Source organism: Argopecten irradians, chromosome 12 (genome assembly GCF_041381155.1).
Source record: "Argopecten irradians isolate NY chromosome 12, Ai_NY, whole genome shotgun sequence".
In the NCBI taxonomy this organism is placed as follows: domain Eukaryota; kingdom Metazoa; phylum Mollusca; class Bivalvia; order Pectinida; family Pectinidae; genus Argopecten; species Argopecten irradians.
The window spans coordinates 15,056,959-15,075,597 of NC_091145.1; the positions used below are offsets into that span (position 1 = coordinate 15,056,959).

Consider the following 18,639-nt stretch of genomic DNA (forward strand, 5'->3'; position numbering starts at 1 on the left):
AAAAATCTAAAACATATTTAATTGAGTATTCTGTTTAGTTTCGAAGTTGGCTTACCAATTACTGCAAATTTATTTTATCTCATGCCGTTTCATTTACCTGTGTTTGTCGCACTTGTTATATAGAACATCTGTTTATTAAGGACATTTCTGTAAAATGGTGTCCCTTATTGACAGGTTTCGTTTGACTGTGTAATCCAACCAGTACCTCACTAGACACAGATTTTGACATAATTAAGTGACACTGTGTACTAAGTTAAACAATGAACAAAATCAAAATCAGAAAAAAGAAAGATTTTTATGATAATATACATTAATGTTTAGTATATTGGCTTCTATTGTTCTTCCGTTATAATATCATTAATCTTCGTCATGATCCATTTCAATATTTGGCCACGTCATCAAATGTGAACAACAAATTTTGACAATGGAAGAAAAACCCTTAACATAATTTGGATACATCACATAATCAAAAGGGTATTAAGTGAAGTAACTTTCTTTTACTTTGGCGTTATGGTATCCTTAAAGATTTTGCAGTAAATGGTAAATGGAATTTCCACTAATCATATGAATTCGTCAATTGTCGTATTCTGAAGATTCAGTAAGAATACGGCGTAACAATTAATTTTAGATAGTTGGAAAACGAAAACGGAATGTTTCATCCACGAAATGGCGTCTGCCTTACTCTGACGATGACTTGCAGCTTACACAGCACACAATACCAATGATGATACAGCCAACAAGACAGCCCACCCCCATCAAGATGTAGGTGGATGTTATGATCCAGAACGAGAAGTAGTAGAGAGTTGGATGACAGTAGTTACCAGCAGTGACTGGCGAGGATACCCACTTGTCCTTCAGGCCGTAAACCCAGACATTTCCTACAGAAAAGACAAAAACGGTCCATAATGTTTAGTATGTCAGACAGGGCTCCGGTTGGGGGATGGCTTCATGTCGTGTTATTACATGGCTAGATACACTTGTGGCTGTTTTTCTCACATAGCTAGCCATGTAAGATAGAGTTGTCCCATGAAAGACAGCTATGTAAGATAAATCTATCTTACATAGCTGTGACGTCACAATTGAAAAAAACAATGAAATGACGTCATGTCAGCCAAAGTTGACGTCATATTTCTTCTATTTCGATTAATTTATCGGATTTATTTACCATTTCATTTGTTTAATTTGCATTTCAAACCGTTTTACCTAAGATTTCTTGTTTATATTTTCAATATAAATTTTCAATATAAACCAAACTTTGATGAGCTCTTTCGAATGGCGTTCTTTTTTTTAAAGTCGATCGATTATTTAAGAAGTTAAGGTTTTGTCACAAAATGGCTGCCTCACCTTTCGTGCAAGTAATTCGACAAGCAATGTGAGAAAATAACTCTTTCATATGTAAATTATGTAGGATAGAACTAGCCTCGGTTCTGACCCAAAATTCTATACCCGAGGGTGGAATAGTTCTATCGTACATATGAAAGAGTCATATATTATCCCTACCTAGGACCTAAGAATGCTAGATATATTTTCAAAGCTGTTATTGTCTAATAAACGGTCAATTTCAATTTAAAAAATTGATTGTTGGGTTGTGTTTCCTTGGTTCAACAGGCTTGGCTTGTCTGGAGTTTACTAAGTGTTGTATCAATGCTTTTAAAGCTTAAAAAAAATTATCCTCATGGAAATTTAAAAACAAAATGAAAAAAAAATAGTTAAAGATGCTCCAACGCTGACAAATGGTATTTGTTTCACTATCAAAAACAGGACCAGATAAAATAGCATTTTTCTTCAGTTACAAAAGTTACCTACTTTACACCATTACCACCATTAAAAAGTTTGAGCTTCTAATTTTACTTCAAGTTAAAAATATGAAAAATAATTAATTGCATCCCGAAAAACTTCCATGGCACTATATCCTATATGGAATGAAGTACTGATTGCGCATGCATCAAAGGCGAAACAAATTATTTTATGTATTTTTTTGTCTTAATTATGCATATATATACACGATTTAACACCAATTATTGTTCAAATGATGAATATCATTTATGCTCTCGGCGGTGAAGCATCTTTAAGGTTTATTGTCAATTCCAAACCGTTATTATGTAAATATATAAGGGACGGAATTCTGTAACGATCCTATAAGATAACGTGTATGTATGTGCTGCCAAAACTTGAAAGACAAAAGTGATATTTCAATTCAATTAAAATGATAATAATGGTCCTAATACTGGGTAGAGAACTTTTGAATTATCCGTATTTTAATCATAGTTACGAAAATAACCGGCTATAGTGCATTTACATTATCGAGAAAGACTCACCACATATAAACCAAGCAAACAAAAACAAATTGAGGAGACTGTCGAATGGATTAGTGGCCTGCTTCTTTTCAGCTTGGTTGCCATCTTGTTCGTCCTTCCTGGATTTACAACTCTGGCCCATCAGGCCTATTCCCTTCAGTGTTCCAAATGTGCCAGCTACTATCAGGTAGATAGGTATGAGTCTCTCTGCAGGACAGTCATGAAGGTACGAAGCACCTGTCAGGTAAGTAAAACAACAATTAGTTTACCTTACTTACATGTATATATCGCACCTTGGACAGAATTGATCCAAATTGATTGACGGACCGCTACAAAGTGACCCCTAACATTTGATAACGGACCATGAAACCTTAATAAACTATTGCGGGCTCTATCTATAGCTTCAAAATACTTCTAATAAATATGTCTTCGCATGGTCCCTGAAATATTACCCTTCTTGAAATCGTATACAATGTATTCAAAATACTTAAACATTAAAAAAACATCAAGTTTCTATCATAGGCTTTCCTCTATGACACTTGCAAATCGAGGATGCGGATAAAGCAAGAATATGGTGAAATGCTTTCCGATTGGATCATTCTAGTATATACATATGGAGATATGTAGGCGACAAGTTTGTGGATGAAATTTCTAGTCTTGTGAATAGTCATAGCAAAGAGAAACTAGAGAAATTAGGGTTTGAAACGTTAATAGAAAGTTTGCGTCATTTTTGTGTTTTACAAATTATTGCTAAACAGATACTACACTAAAACAAAGGAAGCTTATGCTGTAGTAAAATAAATATTTATATATATGCAAATAAATATACGTACCAATTGCGATTTCAGCTATAGGTATAGCTAAGCTCAACCCCACACAAATGATAAACGCCACTGAAAAGGAAAGTATAGAAAATAAGCTCAAAGTTGTTTGTTACAAATGATCCAAAATATCCTTTAATGGTTTTACTTTCGGAATGCAATAAATTATTTTTAATATTTTTATCTTGAAGTAAAATAAAAAGCTCAAACTTTTCAATGATGGTAATGGTTTAAAGTAAGTAACATTTGTACGGAAGAAAATACTTATTCTTCTTCTCCTGTTTTTTGATAGAGAAAAAATACCATATGTCAGCGGTGGAGCCTCTTTAACATTATTATTTAGGGCTATTTGTATCTACCTTATGATTTTGTCTTTCGAGATTCAAACCTCAATATCACTTACATGAACCACATATGATACCAACAGCTACTTTGGCAAAGTCAGCTTTCCCTTCTGAGTTCTCATTAGCTGCTTTTAGCTTCCCAAATAAGGAATCATAAGTTGGAGGTGGAGCTGGGAAACAATTATGAAGTAATAATTATTTATGTCATACATTAAAACTTCTTTACTCGAACTGCAGGGGCCCGTTAATAGTTCGAGGAATGCGGGGTATTCGAGTCATCCGAGGTTGGTCATCCAGTCAAAAGCTATGATCTCAAAGTATGATAAACCATGCATGTCATTGGCATTTGAACTTCTGTGTTTTACACAGTTTTAATTATTGATGAAAGTTATTTTCAACAGTTATGCTTATATATATTGGATTGAAATGGATAACAATGTACATTAAAATGCAGTATATAAAATAATCTAAAGAATTAACATAGAAAACAAACATGACAACATATTAGCGACAAATGCTTTCCTATTTCTGTAATAGATCGAACAATGCTTCCAAATTCGTTTGAAATCATTTGGTCTAAAAACCTTACCATTCCTTTCGACGTCTCCGGACGATACTGGAAGAGGTGGTTTTTCCATCTGGTAGGAGGAAGAAGCACCTCCTTCGTCATATGATGGGGGGTCACTCATTTTTTTCTCTGATTATCAACCGGAAGGAATAATAGCTGTTCAATAGGAAAAATAATAAAAACAAAAGGTAGAACTCTCCTATATTATAAGACTCTTTCATAATTGGATATGAAGGATAGGAATATTGTAACCGAAGGTCACAAAATGAAGTAAAACCCGAGGCTTGCCAAGGGTTTTGCAACATTTTGTGATTTCGAGGGTTGAATATCCCTATCATTCATTTTCACTTATGAAAGAGTATTTTTCTTTCATACCTCGACGTTTTATTGCAATTTTACAACTATAATATCCCGCCATTTTGAAATAAATTCGAAGATATCCACGACTGGAAGTCAATTTCCATACATGAAAAATTACGTGATATTTTTCAACACAAATTCCGTTGCTTGCATCTTTTATAGTCAAAACAGTCACTTTTGGGAAAAAAAGTTAAAATTTTACCGAGGAAATAGCGATTTTGTTGTCGCCGTGACGTCACGAGACTTTATTGCATGGGTAGCCATGTAATACAGCCTCAGGCGACATGAGTATATTGCCAGAGATCAGCCAGTATTACACGTGTAGGTATGAAAGAAAAATATATATCACCATGTTGTTCCTATATTTTATAAATATATACCGCCATGCTGTTCCGATGAATAGAGAATACAAAATATCTTCGAAATAAATTGTGCCGATAAACAGTATTAGAAAAATATATTATATCAAGTATTTTATTTACATAAACTATATCAACTTTATCGTACTTATAATGAAGGGACACTTGGCGCTAACAGTGCCAAAGTTTAATATGTTGATTTCCTTTTCAAGTTTTGGATTGCTGTATTTACATCTCCGGTGTGTCCTAGGATAATAAGACAGATATATGTATCTGACCCTTTTATTTTGAAATCTGATTTTAAATACTTAATTACATACAGAAAATGATCACCAAAAAGTTTTGAAAGTCTTACTCTCTTTTTCATTTGAGAAGTGCTCTAAAAATATCGTTATTTTTAAACCTTTCTTAATTTTGACCTCATCCTTAAAATCTTACAAATGATACACAGTTAATATAGATATTACATGGTACTAATCATTGTATGGAAGTGGGCGATATATCCTATACATTTTCTGTAAATATAGAATGTAAGACTCTTTCCACATGTGGGTATGAAGGATAGGGATATTTTACCCGATGGTCACAAAATGTTGCAAACCCCAAGGCATGAAAAAAAAATGTTATAATTGTACCTAGAAAATAGTAATCGTGTTGATGCTGTGACGTCACGAGGCTTAGCCATGCAATACACCCTCAGGCGACGTAATATTACACGTGTAGGTATGAGAGAATTAAGGTTATCACATGATGCATTGTTTGACATACAAAAGCTAAATGTATGTTATTATATACCCGGCAACAACAAAAAATCTAAAATAATATTAAATATATCATCACGTTACAAATTAATTAATCATTAATTTGATCTAAATAATTAAGCTGAACACATTTACAAGAAAAGAGATTGAGTCTCTAATTTTGTAAAATATATTTGTCTAAATATATATTTCTAACAAGAACCAAATTTCTAACAAGAACCAAACTATTCGAATTCTAAGAAAATAAAGTGACAACAGTGTTGATGAATGATAAATTCGGAAGAATAAAACCATTTTATGGTTGTTTAAAACAAATTTAAATGCACATCATATTGTTTGTTTTTATCCAATAATCCGCGAGAAATATAAACATCATTTTTTAAGTTCTAGTAAAATGATATACAGTACTTGTAAATTGGTTCCCAAATATATATCTGGTATTTGCTTTTATTTCCATTTCTCATAAACATGTTTTGATTATCTTTTAATATTTATATATACCAAAGTAAACAATCATCAAGATAAAGCTCTTTGTTAGAGTCATTTCAAACCCAAAATAAATACATGCATAATCCAGAAAAAATATTAAAAATATATTTAGTACGTTAACAGAGAATGATAGGTGAGTGCAAATACGACGGAACTCATCTTTATAATAATTGAGTAATAAAATATTGGATTGTTAACGAAAACGCTATCTTAATACAGTTTTTACAACATACCTGAACGGACAACCGTACACACGAGTGTCTGGAGAATGTATACGTGTTATAACCTAGAGTATGTATATATATTGTATGTATGTGTGTATGCAAGGACGTACACCCACACACAGGTCTCAGTCTCATTCACTAGTGAGTCAAACTACCCGATTACGAAATGAACACCTTAGTTACCATATTCTACAACACCCAATCTTCAATAGCACACAATGGAATCAGACAAAATAGGTACGTGTCACTGCGAGTTAAAAACATTCTTTTGGAGATGTAAAAAAATCAAATGGTTTCCAAAAACATGTTGCAAACTTCTTTAGAAACAATGTCCGATATACAGGAGGTACACACCTATTTAATTGAAATTGGAGAAACATTTCTTTTTGTATCTCAACTCAAAATTATAAATTACTTTCTCAGTTTAAGCCCTCATACATGTATATATCTGGATATAATTTTGGTTACGATTCTGCACTCTAATCCTACTGTCGATATTCAGGGTTATGGCGTCGATATAGATAGGTGTATTTAGAAATGGTGGAATGAAAAGGTATCACTGGTGTGCATTGGCAATTAATTTCTGTTTCTATATTTTTTCATTTCATGTCTACAGTTCAATGTGCACTGAATTCAGTTAAAGGTTTGTTTTCGTTAAATGTTTGACTATCTCCTTGGTAATAAAATGTTTTCTTTCAAAAACTAAATGGCAAAATTAAATCTATCAATATTGCTAATAATATTGTCCAGGCAAGCCACATTCATTATATAAAAACTCTTGTTATCAATTACCATATCTACCTTTTGGATAGGTGATGTCTTTATGAAAAACGCTTCTTCGTGTTGCTATGTTGTTACAATAGTATTTTCCAAGTTTTTTTCATGTTTTCAAAGTAGTTCTGAAATATGTCATGGTTAATTGTGGTTAAAACAACCTCCACAATTTTGTATCATTTCGCAATATTTTAACCTAAATACCGTTCAGCTACACACCTAAAATGCAAACATAATCCGTATCTGGAACAAAAGAAATATTCCTGAAATGTGATTATAAAGCTAGGCGGGAGCTAGAGTAATGGTTAACAATGATAATATACGCCTACAACAAATCGTAATGACTACAGAGATGAAATTAGATAGAAAGCTATTGATATCAAAATCACTAATGAAGCTTAAGGTTTACAAATGCATTTTTCATTAAATTAAGTATAATATATAGTTAAAACGTCTTCTATGGTTTTGTTTAATTTATATCTAGAGATTTCAAAACTAATTTTTAATTATAAGATCTGACAAATTATTGAAATATATCAATGAATTGTTTTCCAAGCTTTTATTCATACCTATTCAAACTGCTAGGTTATACGTCAGTGCCTATTTATTTACTTATTTTCATTTTTATACATATCTTGTCATATCGTTATAATCCATGTATTTGTAAATGTGTTATATACAAAAATAAGTGTGTGTGTGTGTGGGGGGGGGGGGGGGGTTAAAACCTTTACAAAAATATGATCAGATATAAAATAATAGAAATTATGTACCTGTGATAAATAATATCCCTTTAGCTTTGAAGGTTTAATTGATAACAAAAGTCCTTTTTATCAATTTATTTATTCACACACCCCCCCCCCACCTTTTTTTTGAAAGCACGAAATATTTGTTTATCATAGCACCGAAAATTCAGCTAAGACAATCACTAATTTTAAGTGTTTGATTGCTCTTAATCTACACAATCGCCTGAATGAAATGTGATTGTTTCTTTTTCACATCAGTTTACAAGCACAGAACCTTTATAATTAGATTTGAAATTAGGTCACGGATATTTCTGAATGAATCCCATAATAGTATCACAGTTGCATTGGTATACTACGGAATATTTTTTGTTTTATATTTTAATTTACTTTCAGTTGATGGTATATTTCCACATCACCTTATACCATTATAAAATATATTAGCAAGTATCGAAACATGAAATAAAGTAAAAACAATCATAGATAGCTAGGATTCTCATATATTTTAACTAGGTCCTAATATTGCGTGAACACGCCATTGTTTGATAAGTAGAATGTATAGATGTGTTCTCGTGTAGCAAGATCAATACAAGGCAGAAAGCAGATATTGCCATGCAACTATTGACTGCTTACATTACGGGTAGCCTCTTGCTATTTATACATTGTAAAGTCTAATATCGTATAGCCGGGTATAACAAAATATATTCACCAATTCGCGTTATTGATACAAATAAAGCAAATTGTGAAAATTGAGTTATTGAAGATATAAAAATTGTTAATTATAAGTCGATGTTCGGGATTTTCGATAAACGAATCGCAATTGTCAATAAACGGTTTTCTTGCCCTAAAGATTCAAAGGCGTGTTTTAATACTGTATATGGTTAGGCACCAATGCTTCGTTATCCATTGTACTGTTTTTATTGTATTTTACTCGGTGTTGATATCCCCTTTCTAGCCCCTCGGCGTCCCTAACTACGCACATGTTAGGATAAGTAAGAGGTACTCATATCAAAAACGTTAGCATGACATATCATGAATTGAACGCAATTACTATATAAATTATATGGATAAATTCAGGAATTTTGTTTATAATTATAATAAGAAATTTCTTTATGCGGCTAGCGAAATGATGTACGGATTTAGATATGTATTGGAAATAACCACGAGACATGTAATGAAGTATTGCGTGTATTCATAATTAAATTGTAGTAATTTTCACTGCAACCTATAAATAAAGTCTACGTTATTATAGACATAATTTTAAACCTTCTCCAAGGTGTCCTTTTGAGAACTCAGGGCAGATATATCTGTTACATTGTATCAACGTATATTAAATACCAGCAATTATAACACATCCTTTTTTATATTACACGATATGCAGATATTGCGTTAATGAGACTGTACAATTCTTTCATGAGATGACCATCCATAATAGATTTACGTACATATGCTTGTTTTCTTTAATATTTCCAACAAATACACACGTTAAATACGACTTGCCGACGAGAAATATGTTGAAAAAATATTGCACTTCCACATTGACTGGCATTAATCGCACACAGATAATTCTAGACCATGTCAAGTCGGTAATTAGAAAATCTCCATGGCAGAACATTTCTACTAGCAATAGTATTAATACAAAGGAGTTGGTTTTGTTATGTTCGAAATTTCTCGTTATATTTGAAAGCCCCATCCAAATGTTCTTTTTTAAAATACTTTTGATCACACACAATTATATATATATATATATATATATATATATATATATATTAACGTAATTAGGTCTTAAATAATGCAAGGTAATATAGGGAAAAGAAGTAATTCTAACAGCGTGGACAAAAGGTTGTCAAATTTTCGAGGCGATCTGCCCCTTTGTCAAGACACAAGAAGAACAAATAAAATTACATGTTAAGGACGGTCACGGACGTACACAAAATATAAACAACACAATAGAATATACAGATAAACTAAAGGGACAATATCTATGTGTATTGTCTGAATGATTCCTTCGGTCAGTCGTTATAATTGGTTGCGGTCGCAGAAGGCTATATCAAAATGGTGTGTAGTCAAAATTAGTTTCAAATTAGAAATTGTTTACATTTGTACATACGTAGGTACTTATATATATAAATCAAATAGCAGGTATATATATGTTGTACATTGTAACAGGGAGCCTCCACCTGTCTATAAAAGCAACCTATATATAGTGACCGTTTACTGTCTCCCCTTCAGCGGTCGTTATAGGCAGGCTTGACTGCATATAGAACTGTGAATTTAATAATAGAAAAGCTTATCTCATTTTTTGTGGATCAAATGAAAATACAATATAAAATATACATTAATTTTGTCAAACGCTTAGTTAGTTCATCTAGAAACACGACTCTTTTGTGCGGCCATCTGCCTGTAAAGGTTACTATAGAGACCACCCAAGGAACAGGCCAAGTGGTCTTTATATACAGGTCAAATTTTGTTGAAATTCGGTACCATGAGAAAGTTGCATTGTTAAGCAGATGGTCTAAACACATAGGTGGTCCTAAGTCAGGTTGGACTGTACGTATATTTTTGGTCACCAACAACTTGTTATAATTATGTCATTGTAATGTTAGCTTTCATTTTTCTGGGTGAAGAGCAGCTAAAACCGCTCCCTTTCTAATATTTCGCAATATTATCAGCCTTAAATAGGCCATTTAGCAAATGTTGTGTGTAAAATTTCTGTGATATACTGACGAGAGCTTTTGTTAAGAACTTATTATCATAAGGGATTTTTCTATTATAGCCATGCTGTGGTGGGGGTAAATGAAGGGTATGGTTTTACAAATTAAAAAAAATGACAATCGACTGTGATATACTGACGAGAGCTTTTGTTAAGAACTTATTATCATAAGGGATTTTTCTATTATAGCCATGGTGTGGTGGGGGTAAATGAAGGGTATGGTTTTACAAATTAAAAAAAATGACAATCACTACGTCGATAAAAATAATCATGATAACTTTTTCAGGCACTTATATTTAGATGATTATTTATATTTTTCCCGTTAAAAAAATATTTCAGAATTGAGAGGTTAATTAGAAAAACCCCAAAGAGCCCCTGATGAGTAGTTCTATTTGTAACATCGCCAACCCAAATTTTAAACATACCAGCGATTATATCCCTGACTGTATTCAGGTATATCATTATGTGTATAGGAAACACATGAGGTATTGGTAACTTTAAATACCAGAATGAACCATACAGTTGGTCAGTCAACCTTGTAACATATGTCTGTCAGTTAACACATGTAAGTGTGCCAGATTAAAAGGACAAAATTATTTAATGGTATCATGATGGAGATTATTAAGATATAATCAATGAAATGAAATCCGTGCACCTAATAAAGTTTGTGATCCTGTCTTTTAATAGGATGTTAAACTATTAAAAACAAAACTAAATCTAATTAATTCAAATTAATTTCATAATTCTCTAGAATCAGTTTAGCAAGAATATCTTCTCCGTGCCAAGTAATTAACTTAATAAGAACAGAAAGGTTTTTAAATTGATATATATTATATATAATACATGCATGGAGACGGGAGGAGTTGTTTAATTGTACGATTCGTTGGTTTAATATTCGAATAAACAAAAATCCGACAAATCTCCATTAAGTTAAAAAACATAATACATTTTTTTCCTGCTTAGCTTTGCCTTATAAAAACTAAAAACGAATTTACGACAATAAGTTTTTACAAAATTTTGAACAATGCTTAAATTTGGTTTGAAAATGGTAAGGTATTGGTTTAAAATCAAATGGTTTTGACCGTGTCAGGCTAATGCACTTGATAAGGACTATGGTAGGTGTAAGAGGAATGCAAGACCACAACCACTCAGACACTGTTTGTATACTCCAAGGTTATCGTCTAAACAACGAGATTATCTTATTTGGTTCCATTCTACGTTTACGCCCATGAAACAATGTGTTAAGCGTCATTGAGCGATCAGTTTTAGATTTAGGTCATCATATAATCATAAATGTATAGCTATGTCATTGTAATGTTAGCTTTCATTTTTCTGGGTGTAGAGCAGCTAAAACCGCTCCCTTTCTAATATTTCGCAATATTATCAGCCTTAAATAGGCCATTTAGCAAATGTTTGTGTAAAATTTCTGTGATATACTGACGAGAGCTTTTGTTAAGAACTTATTATCATAAGGGATTTTTCTATTATAGCCATGCTGTGGTGGGGGGTAAATGAAGGGTATGGTTTTACAAATTAAAAAAAATGACAATCACTACGTCGATAAAAATAATCATGATAACTTTTTCAGGCACTTATATTTAGATGATTATTTATATTTTTCCCGTTAAAAAAATATTTCAGAATTGAGAGGTTAATTAGAAAAAACCCAAAGAGCCCCTGATGAGTAGTTCTATTTGTAACATCGCCAACCCAAATTTTAAACATACCAGCGATTATATCCCTGACTGTATTCAGGTATATCATTATGTGTATAGGAAACACATGAGGTATTGGTAACTTTAAATACCAGAATGAACCATACAGTTGGTCAGTCAACCTTGTAACATATGTCTGTCAGTTAACACATGTAAGTGTGCCAGATTAAAAGGACAAAATTATTTAATGGTATCATGATGGAGATTATTAAGATATAATCAATGAAATGAAATCCGTGCACCTAATAAAGTTTTGTGATCCTGTCTTTTAATAGGATGTTAAACTATTAAAAACAAAACTAAATCTAATTAATTCAAATTAATTTCATAATTCTCTAGAATCAGTTTAGCAAGAATATCTTCTCCGTGCCAAGTAATTAACTTAATAAGAACAGAAAGGTTTTTAAATTGATATATATATTATATATAATACTTATACATGCATGGAGACGGGAGGAGTTGTTTAATTGTACGATTCGTTGGTTTAATATTCGAATAAACAAAAATCCGACAAATCTCCATTAAGTTAAAAAACATAATACATTTTTTTCCTGCTTAGCTTTGCCTTATAAAAACTAAAAACGAATTTACGACAATAAGTTTTTACAAAATTTTGAACAATGCTTAAATTTGGTTTGAAAATGGTAAGGTATTGGTTTAAAATCAAATGGTTTTGACCGTGTCAGGCTAATGCACTTGATAAGGACTATGGTAGGTGTAAGAGGAATGCAAGACCACAACCACTCAGACACTGTTTGTATACTCCAAGGTTATCGTCTAAACAACGAGATTATCTTATTTGGTTCCATTCTACGTTTACGCCCATGAAACAATGTGTTAAGCGTCATTGAGCGATCAGTTTTAGATTTAGGTCATCATATAATCATAAATGTATAGCATGCTTTTTATTCTGGCAGTATATACACATAAAATTTTGTAAAATGATATGTTTATATTCAAATCTTCAACATATTCTACGAGTTTATCGATATTATATAATTCAACGAAGCTATCGACCCGGCTAAACAATGAAACGTTCTAAATATTTAACCCGTACACCTTGAATGAAGCGATTCCACTGTAGTAAGATAGTGTAAATCATAATCATGATCAGGACTACCTTAAATTCCAATAATATCAAAGAGAGATATGTTTATTGTACTATAACACTTCATGGCAGGTATGTAAACGAAGTATGTATACCTTAGTTGTGTACACCTAGCCATATACATATACATTAAAATAATGTAGGTCAATATCGATCGAGTTATGGGGCTAATTGGTATTATGCCTCTCTATATTTTCATCTGGGTATGACTCTTTCAAAGATTAAACTGATTTTCCTGACTTTATTCAGTATTTTTGTTTTGTTACGCAATATTTTACCAAATTATACAGAAAATGTAATTTACGTACCTTATTATCTCAATAGGAAGCGAAGTCCACTACTGAAATTCCACACGGGTTGTTGCTAAAACAGAAAAAACCGGACAGCGCTGGGAAGCAATGATGCGAAACGGTTGTATAAATAGATTATTGACAGGGAGAACGAGAACGCTTTTCTCGTCGACTGACCTGGATCATGAACTTTAAATGAATAGGCGTGGTTTTAATATTTGCCGTAAGTTCTCTTTGGTTGAACTGAAAATATACCATGTAATATGACGTTGTAATATAAAGTAGTAACTTGACACGGTTTGTCAAAGAGAAAATGGAACCTTCTATCGGGAGTCATTTTCATTGGACTTCTTGTCATAGAGATTGAATTATGAAGAGTAAAGGACCAGCCATTGTTGTTTATCTTTGAGATCACATTCTTTCTTATTTTGTTAAATGTTTTCATTTAAGTGAACAAATAAAAATAGTAGTAATCACTTCTCCATGGGTTAGAAGTGAATTCCCCTTCTACACAATGTAAATAAAGGTCTTTTCTTCATGTCCTTTCAATGGTGTCGACCGTTGAGAATGTACTTTGAACACCATACGGGTCGTTAGGCCAGATGAGTTTAAAAAGCTTTGCAAGGCCATTTTAAATATGATCATTTGAGCTCAGATAGAAATAGCCTGTTCTTTGTGCAGCAACATATACTTGGTATTGATCACCCTTGACTAGCCACCCGTATGCCGCGGACTGGGCATCGACAGCGGTCTGGGGCAGACGTTCATCATAAATGTGTGGATCAGTCCTGATTTATTATGACTTAGACCTTTTTTATCGATTTATCTATATAAGATCTTTTGAGAATCAAGCATGTTTAGTATATGCAGTAAATTGATGTTAAAAAAACACGCAATTACTGGAGAGATGTAATCCTAATACGCTGATTAGAGTAGGGTTGAATATATCCATGGTTGTACAGATTGCACAAGCATGGTGAATTATAAATAGACTTTGAATTATGTAGACTTACTAATTAGTCGCATGACAGTATAACTGGTTCTACCAGCTGGGTGAAGTCTAATGTCTGCTGGGTGGTGTAGTCGGTAGTTAGAGGTAAATGACTCTAAAAATGAGTGACAATCAAACCTCTGTTTTACTGCATGTCGTAATAGCACGATAAAACAACAACATCCTTTTATTTTCAACAGAACTGTTGATGAAAAAATGTGGAAGAAATTCTAAGATCACATAATCAGTATATTATCAAAATATAAAAGCTATTTATTCCATATTTGGAAAAATAGATTGTTCAATATATATGTACAAGACTAAATGGAATCATCATTGGAATAGTGCAAATACTCAATGACATACGGATTTTGCTACTTATATTCCACTAGTATAAAGAATTACTCGCTAAATGGCCAATGTTAATACATAAAAATGATACATAAGGAAACTTACAATATGTATCAAAGAATTACGTTTTTCAAGAATCTTGAAATTTCGCTGGGCCGTTTACAGAAGTGAACTTGTGGGGACCGCAATGCACCCTGGGAGAGATTGACGTTTAAATGTTCATAAATGGCTTTGTATTAGTATCTTTCACACGACCTCAATATTGATTATTCTCGACTACCCACCCGTAGGTTGGAAAACAAGTATCGGGACCGGCCGACAATCAATGTAAAATGCTAAAAGGTGTTTGTGTTAGCTCATTATGACATGGACTATGGTCAATATGCAGAGAATGTTACCAGAAGGAACCTTAGGTTTCATTGGTTACCATCAAAATTAACAAATTTTGCGATGAATTATCGACTCGTACCAATGAGATATGTTAGTACTCGATTCAATTGGCTTGGTTGGTTTGCTGTGTAGGTCATCCGATAGAACTAGCACACCGGAGGTCAATGGCTCTGATGGCGAAGACTGAATAAACACCCTAATGACAGTACCCGTCCTAACATTCTCCAAGAATACACTCGTCTCAAGTTACGGCGCCGATGTATTTGTATGACATTGCATTTTGTTGGAATAAATTCGTCCAAGGTTATGAATTATATGTATTGGAATGACCTTACATTTTATTCCAATACACTCGTCCAAGTTTATGGCTACAATGTATTGGAATGACCTTACATTTTAATTTAAATAAAATTTAAACTCCTAACATTCCTATATTTTCTTATTCTTCTATATGTTACACCCAGCAAATATATTTATTTGATTATTTGTTGCATAGTGTGTGCATGTATCGAAATGAAGAAAATTTAAACTAAAAATATTTAGATCAAGTAGTCACCCCATGGTGTCTTTTTCCACTGGGTCATTTTTCATAGCTTTATACCCTGATCATGAGGACATATATTATAAATCATCATCTTGTGTTAAAAACTTCTTTCTTCGTGATATCTATATCGGTCTAGTTACAACACTGGTCTAGCAGGTTTTCCTTTGGTGTTGTCATATCAACCTGAACGTTATGTAGAGAGCAGGAGCAGGCATACATTTTTTTCGTCCTGGTTCATGTTGACGAGTGGGAAATCTGATACTACTTTCACGCCGATGGAAAATCAAGCACATTTTGCTTAGTTTAAATAACATTATCTCAATAAAGATATATGTCAAAGTAGGCTAATATGTTTGTAAACCTGACGGTACTGTATTAAGAAAAGGTATGATACTTGAAACAATGATTATTAATAAAATCTTGATGAAAATCTGAACATGTTTCCTTCGTCATCACTAGTTTCACATCCATGTTTATATAACTCTAGTGTTGTTGTTTTAGTATAGATTGAGGATTGGTTCACACATAACGTAAACAACTCCATAGTCACACATAACGTAAACAACTCCATAGCTAATAAACCAAGAAATAAACAAATTAATTGGTCCACACATAATGTAAACAACTCCATAGCATATAAACCAAGAAATAAACAAATTAATTGGTCCACACATAATGTAAACAACTCCATAGCATATAAACCAAGAAATAAACAAATTAATTGGTTCACACATAACGTAAACAACTCCATAGCATTTAAACCAAGAAATAAACAAATTAATTGGTCCACACATAACGTAAACAACTCCATAGCAAATAAACCAAGAAATAAACAAATTAATTGGTCAACATATAACGTAAACAACTCCATAGCATATAAACCAAGAAATAAACAAATTAATTGGTCCACACATAACGTAAACAACTCCATAGCATATAAACCAAGAAATAAACAAATTAATTGGTCCACACATAACGTAAACAACTCCATAGCATATAAACCAAGAAATAAACAAATTAATTGGTCAACACATAACGTAAACAACTCCATAGGATATAAACCAAGAAATAAACAAATTAATTGGTCAACGTATAACGTAAACAACTCCATAGCAAATAAACCAAGAAATAAACAAATTAATTGGTCCACATATAACGTAAAACAACTCCATAGCATATAAACCAAGAAATAAACAAATTAATTGGTCCACACATAACGTAAACAACTCCATAGCAAATAAACCAAGAAATAAACAAATTAATTGGTCCACACATAACGTAAACAACTCCAAGAGCATATAAACCAAGAAATAAACAAATAATTGGTCACACATAACGTAAACAACTCCATAGCAAATAAACCAAGAAATAAACAAATTAATTGGTCCACACATAACGTAAACAACTCCATAGCATATAAACCAAGAAATAAACAAATTAATTGGTCCACACATAACGTAAACAACTCCATAGCATATAAACCAAGAAATAAACAAATTAATTGGTCCACACATAACGTAAACAACTCCATAGCAAATAAACCAAGAAATAAAACAAATCAATGGGTCAACACATAACGTAAACAACTCCATAGGAAATAAACCAAGAAATAAAACAAATCAATGGGTCAACACATAACGTAAACAACTCCATAGCAAATAAACCAAGAAATAAAACAAATCAATGGGTCAACACATAACGTAAACAACTCCATAGGAAATAAACCAAGAAATAAAACAAATCAATGGGTCAACATATAACGTAAACAACTCCATAGGAAATAAACCAAGAAATAAACAAATTAATTGGTCAACACATAACGTAAACAACTCCATAGCAAATAAACAAAGAAATAAACAAATCAATCATAAATAGAGACGATAAAAAAATGAAGCGAAATTTACCGTAGACGATTACATATCTAGAATATCCTTGTTTAAGTATTCGACATTGGCTTTTGAAGTGGTAATTGATGGTCACATTTGTTCCCTGTTTAATTACCTAGGATTACAAAACGCTCCTGGTGTTCCAATATAACCAATGCGACCGATTCGTTTGGCACGTCCTCGTGTATAGGCTCGAAGTGGAACCAATACGGTCATCAGTAAACCAGTATTGCACTATATTAATGCGTGTTAATCTTCTTATGAATCCAAAGGAAGAAATAGTAATATTGGGCAAGAATGACACTCAAACCCAGAAAGTCAGAATCCTGAATGAGGAGATGTGATCCCAGCAATTTGAACTAAAGAAGCAGAGAAAGGAGATATCCTATCAAATTACCAAGTTTGAATATAACACCAGATCAGAGTCAGAGTGAACATAGAGACACGTCAACTAGACAGTACTCCCCGTGGAATACCCTAAGCATGGACGTACAATCTTTTTAGGCTTTGTCTGGTCGTTAGAGAGAAAAAAGTACTTGTAATGTATAAAATATCATCAGAGACCTCAGGACAATACTCATCATGACACTGAATTTTTTTTTGGCCACAACGTGCAGTTAGTTAGCCTAATACGTAATGACAGGAAGCATCTTAATCTGTTGATGAACCTGGAAGCAGGTTTTGCAATATGCTGCAATACAACAATATGTAAATTAGTGTTGTGAACATCTAAAATCATCACATGGAAACGAACCTGTTGCAGTGGTGGTCCAGGGGGAAATAATCCAAGACAAAGCCAACAGCAGAACAAATATTTGAACAATTAGAGTCAGTAGTGCGCGGATGTAGAACCACGTGCACTATCTTGGTAGGAAATCTGGAATTAACTTCGATAACAACCACAGTTTCTTCTT

The 18,639-nt window shown here is 32.7% G+C and overlaps 1 protein-coding gene across 2 annotated transcripts; it reads right to left on the reverse strand.

Moving 5' to 3' along the window:
* Positions 1 to 447: 447 nt before the first annotated feature.
* On the reverse strand, positions 448 to 13,824 carry LOC138336194 (transmembrane protein 272-like). Of its 2 annotated transcripts, none has more exons than XM_069285542.1 (6): positions 13,582 to 13,824; positions 4,052 to 4,186; positions 3,522 to 3,632; positions 3,131 to 3,190; positions 2,319 to 2,534; positions 448 to 878 (listed from the first exon to the last, which is right to left on the reverse strand). In XM_069285542.1, the coding sequence occupies exons 2-6, from the start codon at positions 4,149 to 4,151 to the stop codon at positions 679 to 681; spliced, it is 687 nt and encodes a 228-aa protein (XP_069141643.1). In that variant the 5' UTR covers positions 4,152 to 4,186; positions 13,582 to 13,824; the 3' UTR covers positions 448 to 678. The 2 variants fall into 2 exon arrangements, with proteins under 2 accessions (XP_069141643.1, XP_069141644.1); XM_069285543.1 differs by lacking the exon at positions 13,582 to 13,824 and adding an exon at positions 6,233 to 6,525.
* Between the last annotated feature and the right edge of the window lie 4,815 nt (positions 13,825 to 18,639).